At 31.8% G+C, this 21,879-nt stretch overlaps 1 protein-coding gene across 1 annotated transcript in view; it reads left to right on the forward strand.

Moving 5' to 3' along the window:
- The first annotated feature begins 1,946 nt into the window (after positions 1 to 1,946).
- Positions 1,947 to 21,879, forward strand: part of LOC134841077 (serine/threonine-protein kinase Pak-like) — a 36,980-nt gene continuing 17,047 nt past the window's right edge. The window contains exons 1-5 of the mRNA XM_063856852.1: positions 1,947 to 2,169; positions 5,736 to 5,804; positions 5,963 to 6,018; positions 16,957 to 17,133; positions 21,493 to 21,780. Of these exons, the coding sequence (XP_063712922.1) occupies positions 2,103 to 2,169; positions 5,736 to 5,804; positions 5,963 to 6,018; positions 16,957 to 17,133; positions 21,493 to 21,780 (657 nt within the window). The 5' untranslated portion in view covers positions 1,947 to 2,102. The remainder of the gene's footprint in view (positions 2,170 to 5,735; positions 5,805 to 5,962; positions 6,019 to 16,956; positions 17,134 to 21,492; positions 21,781 to 21,879) is intronic.

Below are 21,879 nucleotides of genomic sequence, written 5' to 3' on the forward strand. Positions count from 1 at the left end.
TAATAAATTTGCATTTTGTCAAGCAACAACTGCTACCCTTGACTATCTAAAAGTTCTCAAAATTGAAGCGTTTATAGAATACTTAACTTATTAGCTCAAACATTAGACAGTTTGACACCAATTAACAAAAGCTTTTAAAAGCAATTGTTGCCTACAATAATTATTGCTGCTTATAAGAAGGCTTTAACATTTGTTGCCTACAATAAAGATTGTTGCTTATAAGAAGGCTTTAACAAAAGTTTTTAAGCGTTGCGTTGCAAAGTCTATTTTGCATACAATATCTGCGTTATTTTCTGAACAATATTATGATTTCCGCTTAATAAGAATAATAATTCATAACGCTTGTTGTATGGAGACTTTTTTATCTGACTTTTAGGACAAAAAAAAAACTTGATTTTACTTTTAAAAAAAGACTAGTTTTTGATAATTGACTTAGCGCTTGCTTGGCGAAAAAAAACGGTTTTCTAAAAAAATTGGATCAATCATACAATTTCTTTCCTCAAATGACGTACCGTAGAGTGTCCTCCCCAGCATGTAATACTTTTGTAATTTAGTTTTTGAAAATTTTCAGTTCAAACAAGCGCGCTGAATATACTACTGAAAAACTTTTTTATACCAAATAGCTATTTTATCCCGTTAATAGCGTAGTCGGTTAGTCATATTTTTGTATCGACTCATTTTTTTTACTAATTAGATCAATTTATGTTGCCCTCGAAGTCAATTTTAAAAAAAAAATTATTTTTTCTACCCTTAATTGATATGGGGAAAATTGTACGGTTGATCCAAAAAAAAACTGAAATTATTTTGTAAAAAAGTTAGAAATAATTTTTTTTCAATTTCTTTATTTTTGTTAATTTTTTTGATGACAAATGTTGTCAATCATGCTTAAATCACTAATTTTTTACGCAATCGTATAGTTTTCGAGTCTCACCGCCACCCAACAGAAACGGCAGTAATTTCAAGAAAAGTAGAAAACGAAACTTTTTTTTATAAATATGATCGGATCATTCTGGGCTATTTGCAGTGCAACTGACTGTCCTTCTTAAATATTTAGAATCGATTTAAGCCGTGTAAGTTTCTCATCACATGAATTGCAAAAAGACTTAAAAGTGAATAACACTTTAAATATAAAGTACTCATTAAGTTTTAAAGGAATCTTTCAAACGAAGACAATTGAACACTAAATGATTGCATTTGGGATACCTTTTTAAGTTTACATCAAATCATGATACTTTTGAGCAAATATCCGTCATCAAATATGTAGTTGTCAGAACTAAGCTCTCAATACAGTACCTTGAAATGGTAACAAAACTAAAATATAATTTCTTAGTCGAAAAGCGAGAATTATTTATGGCTTTTAGTTATCATTGTTTTTCTGAATAGGCTTAAGCTTTGAAGAGGACCGAGACGCTGGATAAATGCTTTTATGAACTACTTGAGATGGAATACGTCTCTTTTTTTCTCCGTCTTATTCAAAATTACCGATTGGCGTAAACACCCCATGCACATTGCCAGGCCAAGTTTTTTAATTTTGATCGCAAAATCCAGAAGACCTGTATTCGTAAATGGAATCTAATAAATCTGTGCTTAAAACTGTAGTTTGAAAAAGTTTAAAGACAAAAAATGAAATCCGTTACACAATCGATTACGATGAACTAATTTTGTTTCTCGATGAACTACTTGATTTCTCCATAAAAAAAATTGCGAAAAGTTATTTCAGACTTCATTTATTATTGGGTCAACGGTGAAAGTTTGCATCTGAAGATTAAATCAATTGTTGTAGAATTAAGTAACGTGACGGAAGAGCTTTTTTATATCTTGCAAAACCAAACGCGGCCTCAGAAATGCGCAGCTTTCTTCGAAAATTAAAGCTTTCTGAGAGACGACCAAAACGGGGTGTATGACGTGCTTTTAAATGAAGTAATACTGAGTTAACTTATGCTGATGCAAGTTTCTGAGCTAACTTAAAGAGTTCTGGTATAAGTATAAAGCGAATATAGAAAAAACGTTAGCTTTATTTTCAGTTTGTTTTTATTGATGACTAAACCAACTTTCGTCGTTTGATTTCTTGCTTCTTTTTTGTTTATTATAACCAGTTTATTATGGCAGAAAAGTCGGCATTTAATTTTGACGTCAATATTGCAAGCTCGCCTCACCAAAATGGAGCAGGTAATAATTGATTAGTGTATTTTTTTGTTCAGGGAAATTTTAAAATCAATTTAGCTGCGATCAGTAAAAGAAAGTGCAGTTTTAGTCCTTTAAGTAAAAAATATAATGAACACCTATCTATCAAAGTGTGGGTAGTTATCACTATCAGATTTCTGCAGAATAAGTGTTCGATTGTTCCGATTTTCGAAATAAATGAAAAACTATTTTTGCTCATTTTGAAATGCCTGATGATATTTGCTAAATTAACGGAAAGAGTACAAAAATGAGCCCAAAATTGATTTGTAATTATATCTGCTTATCCTTTTAAATCTGCAAATTCCAATTTTGACCATTTGAAAGTTCAAAGTTAATACACGTTAATACGCCCAGAACAATTAATACGCGCTATTTTACTAGATTTAAACCGTAACGCGCAGCGTAGACACCGTGCTTATCCGACCCAGAAAGTGTTCAAAGATGAATTGAGGCCAGCTAATTAAACTTGAGTATCAGTTAAAAGACAAAATATAATAATGTAGTTCCTGGCGAATCGCAGAGGATCTATCAGTAGGCCTTAACAGTCCTGTCAAGGATAGTCCATGAGTATTATCTCTCCACATTCCAGTTGAAATTCTGTTGAGCGAGGCTCTTTTTTTGCAATTCATGGCCGTTTTATTGCGTCCAGAACTTTTACGTGGTACCCTTCCAGCCGAAATTGGTCAAGCTGTGGTAGAACTAAAGCTTGAGGTCAAATGAGAGCTGGTCCTCACAAACTATCATTGCCATGGCATGGGATCGAATACATGAGCAAAAAATTCACCACGTTATTCTTAAAGGGACTAATCATCTTTTATGCACAAAAAAACTTTTGAAAAAATTTTCTGTCAGACAAACTGAAGACACCCAGTGCCTTTCAGTTTTCTCATGGTAAGAGCATTCTTGTTTATAATCTATCTGAAAATTTTCAAAAGTTATCCTCAAAATTATTTTATTAAACTTGTCAATTATCAACGTAAAGATTTAGAAAAAAGTTTTAAAAAACTTATTTACGATCAAAGTGTGCAGTAAAGGTTCAAAAAACTATAATAATATTTCAAAAAAATATTGCTTTCATTTTTTTACCCATGGCCGGTGAAACTAATTGGAAAAATCTGGTGGAAAAAAAGCAGACAATTTTTTTTGATGTCGGAAACAATCAGCCAACTGTAATTCGTTTCAGAATCATTTTTTGGAAACATCCTTGTAAAAAACACATGATTTTTTTAATTTATAGGCTCAAAAGTGATGAGGTTCTATTAATCATTATATTTTGTAAAATCATTGAAGAAAGAAATGTGAAAATTTACTAAGCTTGGCGTCAATAACTGAAAACGACACATGTTTTGACGTTTATGAAGCTTTAATGCCGCTTATCCCGAAAAATCCAAATTTTTTTGCAACATATTTGTTGGTTTTTTATGCCTCAGCAGGGCTGCTTAAGATGTTTGATTCTTCTGGCATCATCGGCTAGATTATATTCAGTTGAGAATAGTTAAAAAGATCCCGTCTTCATTTTTGGCGCCCAGCTCAATCGTTTATCAAAGTTTGCGTTAAAAGAGTTCCAAAACGCAAATTTGGGTTCATTAATTGAAGTTGTTTTTCAGGTGGTACGCCAATAAGCAGAAGTGCCAATAAACTGAAAATAGAATTACCATTCCAACAAGCCAAAAATTAGTATTTTTATGCGACATAAAAACAGATCTATTCATACGTAGTTTTGGTGTAATTTACTCTGATGTAACTTCGGTTTCAGGATATGGCGGTTTGTAGATATGGTTTGTTGTTTTCAAGCTTCAGTTCAAGAAGATCCTTTCAATTATTTTAATTAGTCCTGGTAGCGAGCAAATCAATTATGGCGAATAAGCTTTCTTCGAACAAATTGGAACGATTAATAAGACGGATTGAATATCCGCCTAATCGTTGATTGACCCAAATTAACCAAAATGGCAAATTTCAAATCCCCATAACTTTACAAAAAAAGTATCATTGTTGAAATATCTTTTCAAATTTAAGCTCAGAACAACAATACCTTTTGAATGATATTTAAAAAACTCCGTCAAAAATGGCTAAGTGAAAAGTCGAAATTTGTCTGAAGAAAAAAACCCGACTCTTGCACAAATATTCCGTTACTGTCGTTACGAAAGTTGGAACAAAATTTTTTCACTTGAGAGCATTTTTCCTAAAATTATGGGGGCTCAAAGGTTGCCATTTTGGCCAATTTGAGCCAATTAATGCGCGATATATTTCGCGCTATCAACCCGTCAGCGGAGATTTAATCCGTGTTAGAGATCGTTCCAAATTAATCGAAAGAAGCTAATCGGCTATGATTGATATGTTAATAGTAACGGTTTTTTTTCTTCAGACAAATTTCGACTTTTTAACTAGCCGTTTTTGACGGAATTTTTTATATCGTTCGAAAGGTATTGTTGTCCTGAGCTTAAATTTGAAAAGATGTTTCATCTGTGATCATTTTTCGTAAGGTTATGGGCGTTTGAAGATTGGCATTTTGGCCAATTTGGGACAATCAACTCGCGATATATTTCGCGCTATTAACGCGTAAGCGGAAAGTTAATCCGTCTTAGAAATCGTTCCAAATTGGTTGAAAGAAGCTTGTTTGCCATAGTTAATTTGTTACTTTAGTACTTTATATGGCGTGTGGGGGGATGATTTTCAGAAAAAAAACTTAAAATTTCAGAAAAAAATTTCATTTTGTTTCATTACATTCAATTTTTTAATGTTATTACTGTTCCATAGACCTTAACAGGCAGACGGAACATTCAGCGCTTCACCCTGACACTAAAAATCTTGTTACTATTTTCTGATTCAATGATGATTAATAGTTTTTTCGGTACTCAGTTTCAAATTTTGAAACGGCAATTCGAATTTCTTAAAAAGTTTCGACATTTTTGAGTCGAATGCGTCTTATTTTTGGACTCTTTCCAGTAGTGTTTTCCCTTCAAATCTAGCCGCGAAATTTTCACAAAAGGTCCCTTTTTAGTAATAAGTTTAATTTCCTACTTTTGGTTGACCAATATCAAAACTTTTTCTAAAAACACCGTTGGCGCAGATATATTGAAACTTGAGGGGGATTGAAAAACTTTGAGGAAGCTTCCGACTCTTCAACTTTTTGAAGTGAAGTTGCTTATACCATTTGAAAGATTGTGTTTTCTTGAGACCAAAATAAAATTTATTCTGCCGACAATCGTTTTTTTTGCAACGTTATGCGGTATGAAAACTGTCATTTTGGCACCCTTGAGATGGTTGATTATTAAAAGGAGCTACTTCTATAGGTTTTTGAGCTGCAATAGAATCCAGCGCAGAAGTGATTCAAAATGGATTAAATTAGTTTGGAAAATTTACTTCAGACACGATAAATTGCTGTAATAATGTTTCAGGGTATGCCCTGATACTGTGCCGTGGTAAAAAACACAGACTATTTTTTGATGAAATCTTTCAATATGATTTTTTCCTTAAAATTAACAGATGGACAGAGCTATGTTCGCATTGCAAACTCAATTTCTGAATAACTTAGGCAAATTTTGTTTCAGGACCGAAAAAAGAAAAACCGAAACAAAAGAAGACATACGCCTTATTTTCACCAGGCGGTAAAAAGAAGCGTAAGTGTTAATTGCTTTAGATCTTTCCAAACATCTGCTCTTAATTGATAACGGTTTTTTGGAAAGATTTGATTGGTGGCTTGAAAAAAGAGCAGATTACATAATCCACCTTAGTTCATAATTCGAGGTGGTAAAAACTGAAAATTATTTTGTTTCAGAGACAGAGGACGAGTTGCCAGAAATCGGTTCACCGACGAATGTTGTTCGCAGCGGGGTCAGTTTTTTTATCAGCAGTCATAATGCGCCCATTGCGGCAGTTACCGCATTGTGGATAGCAAAATTTTGTAAAAAATCATGCAAAACCCTGGAAATTTCCTGCAGTAAGATTGTATAGGAATTTTTATATCTTTTTTACTAAGTTCTTACAAGATGCTGCATTGAATATATTTTCCATTTTTTTTGCGTTTTTTCATTTTTCTTTCTGTAGTTTCTGCTAGTTTCTAAAAAAACCCAGCATTAGATATTAATGAATTATGTGTCCCATGACGATAAGTAGTAGATGTTGGAGGTTAAGTGGGGGGGGGGGGGGGAGGGGGGGGGAGGTGGCAGACCCACATGTTTTAAGATAGGGAATAGAGCATCCGGTCTGCCAACTATGTATTAACATTGGGTATACAGTCTACAATGTATTAAGATAGGGAAAACGAATGGTAAGGTTTCAGTGTGATGGTAAGAGAAAGAAAAACGTAATTTTTTTGGTTTTTGAGTGGAAAATTCTAATTTTTTCGCAAAAATTTCGGCGCCCGTTACCTAAGTGTTATATATCAAAGGTTAAAAGGTTAATTACGAGTAGTTTGTGTAATGAAGGACTTTTAATTAGTTTTTTGATATATGGTAAGTCGATGGTAAGAGTTTTTTGGGTAAAAACTTGGAATTTTTATGAAAACATTTTCAAAAAACTTCAAACATGATAAGGTTAGCTATTATTTGACCTAATTGATTAGATAATCTTACTTTCTATCTAATTGAAACAATGCTGAAAACTACAGAGACTTCGGAAAAAGTCAAATTTTGTTGAGAAAAAAATGCAAAAATTTCAAGTGTTTGGAAAAAATTGCAAAAACTTCAAGTGTTTGGAAAAAATTGCGAAAATTTCAAGTTTTTGGAAAAAAAATTGCAGAAATCTCATAATTTTGGTTAATGTATTGTTGCTTTTGATCTAGTTTTAAACGTATTTTTACGTATAGATTTTAAAATTGAGCTCAGATTGTATTTTAATTGGCATCATGTTGAGACAATGATGCAAAATTTTGCATAAAAAAATGAATTTTTCCACAATTTTTTCTCAAATTATTGAAATACGATAAAATTTACTTTAATTTGATTTAAAAAGCGGGTTACAAATGCCCTAAACACTAAAAATAAAGCTCATAATGGCAGAATCAATATTGAAACTTCCAGAAAATAGTGAAATTAATCGTAATTTTTGAAAAAGTATAGTAAAAAATAATCGAAGCTATCCAAATTTTTCCATTTTCAAACTTTTTTTGTTGATTAACTAACTTTTCATCCAGTTTAGGGAGAATTGAAATAGGATTAAGGCAATAATCTACGAAATTTCTAGATCAAAGTCCATGACTTAACTCCTCCTCAGTTTTTTCTCAATTATTAACCCAAATTTGTACATCTGAGAAATTTTTCACGTTAATAATAATGAATTTTATATCAATAATGGAAACTGAACAGTTAATTGCTAAAATTGACTAAATTGGGACAAGATTTTCTTAAAAGTTTCTTCGATATTGGTTAAAATTCAACAAAATCTTCTTCATAACTATTGATTATCTCTCTGTTGCTTCTGCAACATAATTTTCAAGATTTCCCGAAGAAACGTTTTATGTTTTTTATGGTTTTTTTTGCTTTCTGCTTAATGCATGTTTTCGCTATTGAACACACTTTGCACGAAAATTTAGTAAAAACTGGAGAATTTAGGAGGAAAATAGTATCAATTGAACAAACAATTTGCTGGCAGAGATGAAATTAGAACTGATACCGTCTGGTTATTACGATTAAAATTGTAAATGTCTTCCTCAAGGTTCCCCTGTTCAGTTGCTACAGTAAACAATTGGAGCTAAATACAATATTTGGGATCAATAACTATCACTTTTCTTGCAAAATAGATTTTAAATTGCTTTTTATTCTTAATTTATAACGGAAGTTTTCTCAAAAATATCCAAGTGAGAAAGAATTGGTGCTAGTTGAAGTATTCAAAAACAAATGTAAAAAATGAGAATAAAAAGTTGCCATTTTACGATTTAAGAAAAAAATAGGAGCAGCTCTATTAATTATAATCTGAAAATCTCCGGAAATAAGCAAAAAAACCTAGTTCCTAACATCTACAATATAAAAACTTCTATAAAAACGCGTCTCAAAAAATTGATTTAGCAAAGCAAATCAAGATGCAAACTGGAACAATTGTGTAATTTTCCGATTTTTATTAAGAAGAAACTCTATATAGTAAAAATGTAGTAATGTATTGTATATAGTAGTGTATATTGTATGTAGTATTGTGTATGTCTGTAGTATTGTGTATTGTATATAGCAAGGATATGTAGATCTGGAAAGCAAGTTTTTGATTTATGTTCCATGTATCTACTTACAAAAGATGTTTGAATGGGTTTACTTTACAAAAACTATCCTCAAACATCTGATTTTTCATATAGTTTTACCTATTATATCAAGTGATAATAAACTTTTCTAATGAATTACATATAAATACAAATCTTTGACACTTTTATGTCGTATTTTTTTTTCTCTAGATACACTTTAAAAGCTAAATTTTAGTAAAATTATCCCAAAACTCCTAATGAATTAAATTGAGTTTCTATCTCAAATTAGCTTTTTCTGATTTTCTGCTTCATCTACTATCTACCAAATAATCCAATTTGAACAAAATTTTTCTTGAAAATTGAAATTTAGATGGAAAAATGTATAGTTTCAACGAACGTTCAATAATTCGAAGCTGAATTAATACCACAAATCCTTTGCTAAAGGCCTTTAAATGATTTTCTCAAGATCATAATTGTATATTCAAGTTAAAATCTGCATTTTTATTTTATAGTAAATTCTAAGTTGAGAATGATCTATATCATTATCTTGAAATTATCTTGAAACACATACATTTTTTCCAGGTCATTTATCAATTTCTTTTCTGAAATCATCAGAAAAAAATAGAAAAGCATAATTCTTGATAAGTCAAACCCCATTATCTGCTTAAAAACGCTCTACTCTAAGAACACTTTTACAAGAACTAAACAAGGAAAACTTTGAAATAGTACCTACAAAAAACTTTCAATTAGTCGATGTTTTACAAATATCCAAGTTTTACAACTTTTAAGCAAATATTTAACTACTCATTAGCATATGTTATGCACTTTTTTTCTGACAAATTTATCGCAACAAAGTCTTCACAAGCTTGCAAGCAAGGAAGTTTTTACTGTTGATTAAAGGTTTCCGTTCGAGTTCCATGGAAAGTTTCACGACAATTTGAACTCGATTTTTGCTGTCTTTATCATCAATCAAAACCTTTGAATAAAAAACAAATGACAGTTCAGATATTGTGATGAAAACACTGTATAATTTCTGACTAAATTTGTTACAATTGTTTTTACTTTTCAGATTCAGTAAAAACTAAAACTCATAGTAATTCATATGTTTTAAAAAAAATTTAAAATTCTACCTTCTCTTGAAGTCTGTTTAGAGACTGCTGAGCACATATTTTAAGATTATGCTGAAAATGCTCCTTCTTGAAATGATTTGCGAGTTCCTCGCTGCTAGAAGTATAAAAATTACAGTTAGAACACTTCAAAACACCACAGGTTCTACAATGTCTTGATGCGTTTAAGCGAGTGTATTCTCTGCCACATTCAAGGCATGCAACTCTTTGGTTTCCATTCAATGACGGCATCTCAATAGTAAAGAAAGATTAAATGGGAGATTTAAAATGTACCAAAATTTTGATAAGATGAGTTGAATAGCCTCAAAAAATGAATAAAAGTAAATAAAAACAGCAAACTTATGAACCAATTGTTTTTAAGGTGAAAGCAAATCAGAATGGATATGCTATTTAGCCTAGCTGAAATAAAAATCATCCAATCTAACCATGGAGTTTTCAAAAGTATCAACCAATCAGAATCGAGCATTAATTACAAGGACATTTTTATCTTTTCTGATAACAACCAATCAGTATCGAGCTTCAATAGTCATGTAATTTTCAACAAATTCAATGTCAACTAATCAGAATTGAGCTTCAAAAGTCGTGTATTTTTCAACAAATTCAATGTCAACCAATCAGAATTGAGCTTCAAAAGTCATGGAATTTTCAAGAAAATTGATGTCAACCAATCAGAATTGAGCTCTTCTTCGCATGAATTTTTCAATAATTTTATTTTAATTTAAAGACTTTGAGGATACTTTCACAGGTTTTATTTGTGTTAATAACCAATCAGAATGAAGTATTCACAGATTTTAAAAATTTTTGTAGATCAGAACCAGTCTATGTTTATGAAACTTCTTAATCAATCAATTTTATTGAATTTTCCAACATAACTAAGATTTGAAACTTGATACCTTAGTGGGATAAATGAGATTTCTTGTCTATTTTATATTGTTTTTTCGATTTTCAATTCAAATTTTGAAATTTTGATCAAGATTTTTTCGATTTGTTCTATTTCTAACCAGTGAAAAAAGCAATTACCAAAATATACGTTTTTATCTTTTTCTTTTTGGTATATTGTAGTATAAACAACCGGAAATCTATTAAATTTGGATAAACGATCAAAAGAATTTCTGACAAACCTGGATTTTGTATTTGTATCAAATTCAAAACAGTAATCGAATTGATGTTCCTTATCTCTAATTTTTGTTTCATAGGCTCTTCCGTTGTTTTGTTTTTTACTGATCAACCACTCAATCTCAGTTAACTCTTCTAAATAAAAACATTGTTGATTGTTGATAAATTTGGCAGTACTCTTCTTTTTTTTATTCTCCTCTCCATCTTTTCAACAAAACTATTAAATTTTCTGTGTTTCTATACAAGCTAAAATTATTACAATCTCCATCAACTTCATCTGTCCACCACTCTTATTGTTTTTTGTAGTAGTTCAATTTTAAAGTCTGATAAATTTTCAATTCAGACATTGAAAACGCTTTTGATTGAAATATTTTTTTTACTGAAATATACGAAGAAACTTAAAAAACTCGAATTGTTTTAAGATTTTTAAAGTATTTTGTAGTAACAATCACCGTAAATTTTTTTTTTCTTATTTAGAGTTTAATTAGTTTTAAGGAAAATCATATAGCCAGTCAGAACCTCAAATTAAGGCATAAAAAATTGGAAACAACCAATGAAATTCAAAAAATCGAAAAAAAATGATAATGTTTTCATCTAAATATACATTCTTGTCTATAATTTAAATAAATTTATCTGTAATTTCATAAACAAATACTGGAAAATCATTTGATAATTGGTTAATGTTTTATGTCAATTTTGATTAAATTGTATGTTTTGTTTGATTTTTCCTCAGGTATTATAGCTCTAAATATACACTTTAGCGAGACAAAATTGTTTTGAACCAATAATATCTCAATTACCAAACATGCAAAACATCACAAAGCTTTACTGAGGTTTACAATTATCAACAAAGATAAAGTCTCCCAATATTTGGGACAGTTCTTTGAGTTCGTTCAAAGTATAGTTGACATATGCAACTTGTTTCATTGCTTCATTCTCTTTTGCAGTGAAGAGTCGAATCTGAATGTAGGGAGGCTTGCTCACACTGTACTTCTTGATTGTGACACACACCCTCCTCATGTTGTATGTTGCTATTTCATATACTCTATTACAGATGTCGAGCTCCTGATCCATAGTTGATTCTTTGCCAGATTTGGCTTCATATATAGGTACGAGTCCAAGATTTTCAGCATCGTGAATAACAGTATTCCGTATTGCGGATATTGCTTCTCCTTCTTTTTCACTATAATAGACTTGTTGAGACTTTTCAAACTGTCCCAAGTATGGAAGTAGTACCAAGTATGGAAAGATTTCCCTATATAAAACTGCGTAGGCATTACTACTACTATATAACCCCGCAATTTTCTGCAAAAATCATTTTTCACAATGGCAGCTGCTATGTTTCAAGCTCTTCCCAGCTTTTACTCAGATTATAATAGTAAATCATTGTTTATTTCTGTTTCCAACGCATTTTACAAAAATTACATAGTAACCCAATATTATTGCGTGTCTACTCACGATTCTTTCTGTTCCTTGGAAAAATGCAAATTTCATATAATTTCAATTGGAACATCTCTTAGCCAAATTCTTAAAGATTAGACAAATATCAATACATATATCAAGAAACTGATTGTCTTTACACTTTGTACAAGCACAGATTCTTTTCGAGTATTGTCACATCAAGTGGGGAAGTCTTCAATCAGCTTAGTTATGGAGTTCAGCATAATTTACGATGGAAAGGAGCAGAAAAAAACACCAATCGTATCAAGGAAACGACTTGTTCGCAAAAAGTTCAAAAAAAACATTATCTAAGTTCTAATCAAAAACTTGCATCTACGCAAACTCTTGGCTCAGCATTTTTAGACACAATTCGAAAAGTACAAAACTCAAAATATGAATCTGATTTGTTCAAAATAATTGATTGTTATATTGATGGTTATGGTTCTGTAGATAGTGAGCGTGTCAATTTTTCTATTAATTTTGATTATTTCTTCATAACAATCATGTCAAGGTTAATTAAATTTCAATTCAACTGCTTTGCATTTGAAATGTTAAAGCATCCTCAGAGAATGCTGATATCCAGTTTCAAGCTGGAAAATGGAACAGTTATAACTCCTCTCTTCAACTTTTATATGGAACTTGGATTGCAGTGCACCAAAATGCACCAAAATTCAATATTCTCCTCGGAAATGCTTTAATAATTTCGTTCAGTCAGTGGTTGATGCTAGAAGAGAAGGAGATCAAAAAACCCTTTGTCAGGAGTTGTAGCAGAAACAATGAAACTTTTGGGTAATTCTTCGTATGGATATCAGATCATGGATAGATCGAGACATACAATCACAAACATCTGAATGATGAAAAAACCCATAAAGCAATCAATGAACCACTGTTTAAGAGACTTAACTCAGTTGAGAAGGACTTATATGAGGTGGAGTTGTTGAAATCAACCATTGAGCACCGAGAACCCATCATCGTTGGATTTTTCATACTGCAGTATGCGAAACTGAGAATGTTGGAACTCTACTATAACTTCTTTGACAAATTCTGTGATGTAAACAAATTTGAAGAGTTGAAGAGTTAGAGATGGAAACAGACTCGCTTTACTTGGCATTAGCCGAAGAAAATTTGTACGACTGTATCGAACCAGATAAGAGAGCTGCTTGGGAAAAAATGAGGGAAAGGGACTGCAGAGACTCTTTCAAGGCGGATGCAAAATCTAATAGAACGTGGGAGAGTACGCATAAATAGCATGAAAAGCGGGAGCCGGGACTTTTTAAAGAAGAATTTAGATGAACAGAAATGCTATGTTTGTGTAGCAAGACATATTGCTGCTATGACAACAAGTCAGATAAGTTCAAATTTAGCAGTAAAGGATTAAATAAACGGGTTCTAGAAGATTCTGGAGACGGTCCGATGTCAAAATACAGGAGACTGCTTGATGAAGCAATTAATCTTACATCTACTAACAGAGGATTCAGAACTATAAATCATATGGTTGCTACATATGAACAGACAAAGAAAGGACTAAGCTATTTTTATCCAAAAAGACAAGTACAAGATGATGGAATTCATAAAAAACCATTGAACTTATAAGAACTGATCTGGTGTAGTAAAAATATTCGTGATGTCGTGTTATATTGGTTTTATGATATTATAATGTAAAATGTTGCGGTAAACTTGTTATACAATGCAGTGATTTATATACTTTTTTGTAATTGAATTTTTTTTCTCAAATTTTTTTTTCGAAGTCTCTGTAGGTTTCAGCCTTGTTTCAATTAGATAGAAAGTAAGATTATCGTTTCATTAGATAGAAAGTAGGATTATCTAATAAATTAGGTCAACTAATAGCTAACCTTATCATGTTTGAAGTTTTTTGAAAATGTTTTCATAAGAATTCCAAGTTTTTACCCAAAAAACTCTTACCATCGACTTACCATATATCAAAAAACTAATTGAAAGTCCTTCATTACACAACCTACTCGTAACTAACCTTTAATAATTAACAATTAGGTAACGGGCGCCGAAATTTTTGCGAAAAAAAATTAGAATTTTCCACTCAAAAACTAAAAATATTACGTTTTTCTTTCTCTTACCATCACACTGAAAGCTTACCATTCGTATTCCCTATCTTAATACATTGTAGACACTATACCCAATGTTAATACATAGCTGGCAGACCGGATGCTCTATTCCTTATCTTAAAACATGAGGGTCTGCCACCTTCCCATGCCCCCCCCCCACCACTTAACCTCCAACATCTACTACTACGATACGAGATTTACATGGGAAACACTGAACAAACACTTAATATTAAAAGTATTTTGTAGCTTTGATGACAATTTTCAAAAAAAATCCAAAATAGTTAGATTGGAATTGAAGATTGGTAACCATCTTTTTATAAGTAAACAGATTTTCCGGCTAGTTAATCTAATTTTACTTGAATATTAGAAGAAAAAAAAAATTTGCTGTTGTTCGGTCGTTTGTTCAAAATGTATATATAACGCATATCAGTTAACTTTCAAGATGCTTAGAGGACTTATCAAGAATCTTGCAACATTTTGCGTTTAAAACTGCTTGTCAAAAGAACAAGAAACCTGTCATGAAATTCGAAAGGTTCTGCGTTTTCAGAAATTTTGCCTTATTTGCATTCCAGAAACACTAGAATAAAGTGCAGTGAAAAAAATTCTACTAATTTGTTTCTGATTTCCAGAAATTTTCTGTTTTTTTTCTATGGGTGTCGTAGCAATATTCTGTGCTACTTGCATAGCAGCGGTCTATTCTTGTTTTTTTTTCGCTTGTATTAAAATTTTTGGCAAACATTATGATGCAAAAAAAAATCTTTATGTTTCTAAAGTTTCAAGCGTTTTAGTCGTTTTCATCGCTTTCAATGATTTCGAATTTCTCTATTACTACAAAAAACGCACAAAAAACAACACCAGTTTGAAAAAAACTCTTGTTTTCATTTTTATGGATGTAGTAGCAACATTCTGTGCTACTTGCAGTGCAGCGGGCTATCCTTGTTTTTTTGCTTGTGTTAAAACTTCTGACAAACGAGATGATGCAATAAAATCTTTTTTTTCTAAACTTTTTAGAAGTTTTAGTCGTTTTCATTGCTTTCAGTGACTTCAAGTTTCTCTCTGTTTCTACAAAACCGCACAAAAAACAACACCAGTTTGAAAAAAAGTTTCTAGTTCACTTCTATGGAAATGGTAGCACCATTCTGTGCTACTTGCAGTGCAGCGGGCTATCCTTGTTTTTTTTCGCTTGTGTTAAAACTTCTGAAAAACGAGATGATGCTATAAAATCTTTTTTTTTCTAATTTTTTTAGAAGTTTTAGTCGTTTTCATTGCTTTCATTGACTTCAAGTTTCTCTGTCACTACAAAAAATGTACAAAAAACAGCACCAAAATGAAAAAAAATCTAGTTTTTTTCTGAGGATGTGGTAGCAACAATCTGTGCTACTTGCATTGCAGCGGGCTATTCTTGTTTTTTTTGCTTGTGTTAAAATTTTTGACAAACAATATGATGCAATGAAATCTTTTTATTTCGAAACTTTTTAAAATTTTAGCCGTTTTCATCGCTTTCAATGATTTCAAATTTCTCTGTTTCCACAAGAAACGCTTAAAAAGCAACGCACCAATGTGAAAAAAAAGTTTCTAGTTTTTTTCTATGGGTATCGTAGCAACATTCTGTGCTACTTGCATAGCAGCGGGCTATCCTTGTTTTTTTTCTTGTGGTAATTTTTCTTTTTTTTAAGGAAATGTATGTAAATTTTTATCACTTTTTTATTTTGGGTTTTTTAAGAATTGAACTAATTTACAAACATACATCTTGCTATTTTGTTGCTTAAAAACTCACTTTTATGGGAAGTGTTTCAATTTTTTTTCTTTTTGATTGCTTAAAGCATAAAAACATCTCAAAACGCTCCAATTTTGGGCTTTGAGTTTTATATTTTAAAATTTGGACATCGGTAGTTTTTAGAAATTGTTATAGAACGTTTTTTGTCTTTTCTTTTTCAGTTTTACTTTTTGTTTTATGCGCCTGCTAATCGTTCAGTTTACCCAAGGGAGGGAGAAAAGGATTTCTTGTTTCTTCACGCAAAAGATTCACCACAATTAAGCGTCAAAAATGGTTTAGTGATATAGCATAAATATGCTAATTTGTTTCTTGAATCGGATTCTGAACCACATTCGAAAACGTTTGACTGTTGGAGAAATATTTCCCTTTTCCGAGTTACTTTCATTAGTATACTTGAAAAAATTATCCATATTTAACAAATATTTTTTTTTCTTTATTTAGCATGGTCAGAACATTCTGCACTACCTAGTTACGATTTTCGGTGTGTTATACTTACCATACGCTTAAATGAAACAAAAAGTAATTTTTTTTGTTGATTTTTTTTATGTGAAAATTTTTTGAAACTTGTTTCAAATACTTATAGTGTTTGCAATGATTTGATACCCGTTCCCCTTCGCCTTAATTTCCTATAACTCATTAAAGAACCTAGAATAATATAGCCTTCACAATTTTTGGAATTTTACTCATGAAGCCTTTTCTTTGCTAATAGAAACTGACGCGTGGATTAATTGCTATTTTAAACTCACACATTATGTTTTCTCACCCAATTTTGGAGAATCAATAATTACTCCTTAGAGTTGATGTACATATTTGGTGGGATCAGGGGCGGATTTAGGGGGCAAATTTTCCAAAAATTGCCTAAAAACACCGTTTTTTTTTGGCCAAAACACGGACTTTTTACTGCTTTGGTAGAGCTCGGAAAACCAATTTGGTCGACCTAAAAAAGTTCTAAATTTCAAAAAAAAAATGAAAATCCGCCCCCCCCCCCCTCTCGCGAAAATCCTAGATCCGCCCCTGGGTGAGATGAGTCAATTGATAGAAGAAGTGTTTGATGATATATAGACTCAGAACCCGTCCGAGGTGGCTGCGATGGTTCTGATGGCGGAGCAGATGAAGGCGGATAAGTTCATGATCCACGACAGTGTGAGGCCACACGACGTATACTCGACAGACGACGAACTAGACGAAGACGAAGACCACATCGCTCAAAACACGCCAGAACAACAACCAGCCAATCTGGTTAGCCTAATCAGCAACTTGGTTTTCATAACAAATTATAATAAAATTGAAGTCAATTGGAATGCATAATGCATATGGAGATTGGTACAGACTCAAACTTGTATCGCCTATAGTCGTGGTTTTATATCCAGACCAAAAATTATTTAGTTTTGGTATTTCTAAACAGATTTGGTGAATTTCGGCGCTATGCGTTGATTTCTTTTCTTTCGCAGCTTTCATAACCATAGCAGAACGCAGTAATTTAAAAATACGCAGTAAAAATTAAATCCTTGATTGCTCTAACAATCTAGTCAATCTAACAATCATGCAACTTCAAACGGTGTAAATCTCGAATTGGTTTAAGGCTAAACAAACTAATCAGGCTTTAAAAAATTTTCGCTAAATCATATCTGTGACAATTTTGCCCTAAAATTTTGCCCTAATAACAAAAAGTGGGACTATCTTGAATTTATTGAATTAAATTGATTAGGTTAAAACGCGCAAAGAGTATTATAGTCAATTTAAGACCAACCGAAGACATAACGATCGTATTGTCAAAACCCTTAGGAATGTTTTTATAAAATTGTTTTTTTTTTAAAAACCATTTATTCGGCATTTATACAGTGAAAAAACTTCATCTCTACGTCGCCAAACTCGGTTTCACAACAGAGCACAGTTTCATGTTCGCTCGATTCTGGGTTTCAAAGACACATGTTTTTGCATGTGTTAGCTGTTTTTGCAGCTGGAATCCAAAAAAAATGTTGCCTACAAGTCCTCTAACAAAATATCTTCAAGCAAATTCAACTGATAATCCAGAAGTTTTTTTCCAGAAGGTTTTTCAGAAGTTTTTTCCAGAAGCTTTTTCATGTTTTTGTTGTTCATTTTCAGAACTTTTCAGAAGATTACAAAACTTATCATTAGACTTCACAATAATATCGAATCACAAAGTAACTTGTGCAGCTGAAGTTTGCGATGCGAAACTTAGAAACAAGTGGTTAAGCCTTATCTGCTAAATCCCAGGTTGACCTCCATTGACCAAAAATACTACTCATACAATTCTATAATTTAAGTCTTTGAAAAATACTACTCATGCAAATTTCATGCATTTCGCTAAAATAGTGACATCGAATTTTCAAAAAACTTTTTTCTTGTTTTGGCATGAAAGTCGGTGTATCGTAACAATAGAAAAAAGAATATTTGAAAATTGCATGGCTTGCAATTTTTTTGATGGCGGCAAGTAATTTTGAAATTGTCCAAAAAAATTTTTTGGTTTTTTTTTTCAACCGCAAATCCAATTTTGTACTCGAATAAACATTTTCCAAAAACAAAAATTTTGCATGCAAAGTTTAGTTTTTTGTGTGCATAACGTAGTCCTGGATCCACATAAATTAGTTTTTTTTTTCATTTCTCTGGATAACTTTTTTTCAAAAACGCTAAAAACCCATATATTTTTTGTCATCTTATCTATGCCTTAATCAATGTCTGATAAATTCAAAACTCAAATTTTAAAGATCATCATCTTTCAATTTTTTTGCAAAATTATGAAAGTTTGATATTTTCTGTATATCATTTGTGTAAAAAAAACTTTTTTAAATTTCAGGTCATTTCCAATGCATTGTAAATGCATGACGCTCAAACCTTTGGCGATTCTATTTTTGATTAAACCATGGTTTTTGTCAGTTGTGTTTGGTCACGAACACAACCCAAAAATTTTGAGAAATTAAAATTAAATAAAATCAACTTTTTTGGTGCAAGGGAAAATGCTAGTCGTACAATTTTCATAAATGCAAAATCACTAATCAAAGACCTTTTATGCAATTTTCTGTACTTATGGATTTGAATGAAAAGTGTATGACTAGCATTTTTCTATATATGAAAATTGGATGATTAGCATTTTTGGTTAACCCGGGATCTTAGAACATTAGCAGTTCAAAAGTGGAGCTTATTGTCTCAATCCCCCATGCGCATGTATCAATTGCTTAGCCAGCATAGAGAGGTATAATTTTATAAATGTCTTAAATGGCAACATAAAATGTTGATAATGATAACATCAGCAAGAGAACATTGCCTTAAGGCTCAAAAAAGAATAAAAAGGGAGGGGCCTGGACATTAATGTTTTGATAAAATTGTTTTATTTGAACTGTGACAAAAAGTATTTCAATTCAATATAATGAGTTTGTGAAATCCAATGACAAATTCTAAAAGTCATTAACAAAATCTGAAATCCACTGACAGTTTGGAATCCAGCATCAAAAACAGCAAATTGAAATCGAAACCCATTGACGAATACTGGAATATCGCGAGTTTTCATGGAGTTCGTTTCAGTTGAAAAACGCGTTTTTCCGATAAATCCGAAAAGAGGATGATTTAGGAATTGTCTCTGTTTCCCCTCTTATACCTGGATTCCAGAAGTTTGCTCGCTAGCAAAAAATGACTTAACGTTTAAGCATTTGTTTATAGATTCAAGTTTAACGATCATATGTGAATACCGGATCATACCGGATAAAATTTTGCAGAAACAGGGAGAAAGTATGTAGAAGCCAAACCAGCATTTTTTACCGAGTATGGCGTCATAATTTATTTTTCTCTGCCACAGCAGAGAAAAAAATCAAAGAAACTGTCAGACAGTTTTATTTAATCATTTTTTCAAACGCTTTAGTCAAACACTTCAGGTTGCTTAAAAACTTAATAAAAAACTAGACCAAAGGCTTGAGAAATTTGAAATCATTGCAATCCATGTTCAAATTTTACAACTGCATTTTTATCGTCAAATTCAGTTTATTTCAATTCAGCTAAACCCATCAATAAATCATCCTTGCTGAGACTTTTAATGATCTGAAATTGAAATAATTTTTGATCATTAGATCAGTAGCACTATTTGGCTCAACAATGAAAAAATTTACAGTGCTTCATTATTGTTCGGCCTTTCAAAGCAAATGACGGAATGTTTGTTTCCTCGGAGGTTTTTTTTCTCTAGACAAATTTCGACCTCTTCAACTAGCCATTGTTGACAGAGACTTTTTGTAATCATCTGAAAGATATAAATTTCGCGCTACTAACTCATTGGCGGAGATTTAATCCGTCTTAAAAACCGTTGAAAATTGGTTGAAGCAGACTACTGTTAGTACTGCTTTGTTACTAGGAGCGAAATCAATCTCTTTGTACTTTATATGGCGTGTGGGTGGGATGATTTTCGAAAAAAAAACTCAATTTTCAAATGTCAAATCTCAAAATTAATCTATTTTTTTTTTAAACGAACACTGCTTCAAAGAGCTTAAAAAGCAGTCGAAACATTCAAGTCTTTGCCCTGATAATAGCAGTCTTGTTGTGCTATCAAATGGAAAAAAAAACTATGTGTTAAGTATCAATTGACGAGTCTAACTGAATAAACAGTGAAAATTGAATGAAAAAAATTCGGATTTATTCAATGATTAAAAATGGGTAAAGATACTTAGATTTATCCTTTTTTAATGTTTGAGTGTCCTATATTTTGCAAATGAGTTGGAAGCAGCCAAAAAATCATTTGGACTTCAAAAAATTTGCAAACAATGCGAGCTCTTCTCACTGATACAGTGCTGATTTAAATTTACCGGACAAAATAAACAAAACTCGAATCTTCAAACGGATTTTTCTCAAATTGGGTTAAGAGTAGACAAAAAATGAACAGAACTCAAGTTGCTTAGATTTCACCAGAATTAATATAATGCAATTTTTTCTCCAGATTTCTCAACCAAGATTTTATCCCAAAAATCGGCAATTTTGGCTTTTTTCAATTAATCAAAAATTACGCTGAAACTGCTTTGTTAATTGATGAGAAATAGTTATCACAAGATTTTCCTTACAAAGCCCAAGAAAGTTGTAGAAGGGTTAATTCTCCAAAAAATTTTGTGTAAGAGAAAATATTTTTGCGTGATAGTCAAGAAACGTGATTTTTGCTATATAAAACCCAAAATTTTTGCTTAAAAACAAATTTTAAAAAATTTATTCCAATTTTTGGAGATTCAACCTTTCTACAACTTTCTTGGGCTATGTAAGGGAATTCTTGTGATAAATATTTCTCATCAATTAACAAAGCAGTTTCAGCGAAGTTTTTGATTAATTGAAAAAAGCCAAAATTGCCAATTTTTGGGATAAAATCTTGGTTGAGAAATTTGGAGAAAAAATTGCATCATATTAATTCTGGTGAAATTCTAAGCAACTCTACTTCTGTTTAATTTTTTGTCTAATCTTAACCCATTTTGAGAAAAACGCGTTTGAAATTTCAAAATTTATTCGTTTTTTCCGGTTAATTTAAATCAGCTCTGTAGTTAACGATATAATTTAAACTCACATTGTGCAAGACAAAGAAAAAGACCCTAATTGCTGCTTCTTCTTAACCAGGAAGCTGTTCAAACGCCGTCACCAACCGCAAAGAACAACTTGACACCTCCTGCTGAAAAGGCGGAGCCGACCATTCTCATTCCAACTGACGCAACTAAGATCAAAAAACCCCCGCCTGTTCCGAAAAAACCGGCTAACCTTCGGATGACAGAAGAGGAAATGGTGGCAAAACTGGAAGCGCTGGTAGGAAGTCGTGAGTTGGGTACTAGGTTCATCAAGCGCGAAATGATTGGATCAGGTGCATCAGGAAAAGTCTACTCGTGCACTGACAATGAAAACCAAAAGAAGGTAATGTTATTATGTTTTAATTAGTTGTCCAATGAAATAGAAATATGTTTGAGAATGCACTGCGAGTATAGAAATCAACCACCAGAGTGGCTCGAGACA

This window comes from Symsagittifera roscoffensis, chromosome 3 (assembly GCF_963678635.1).
Source record: "Symsagittifera roscoffensis chromosome 3, txSymRosc1.1, whole genome shotgun sequence".
NCBI classification, from domain to species: Eukaryota; Metazoa; Xenacoelomorpha; order Acoela; family Convolutidae; genus Symsagittifera; species Symsagittifera roscoffensis.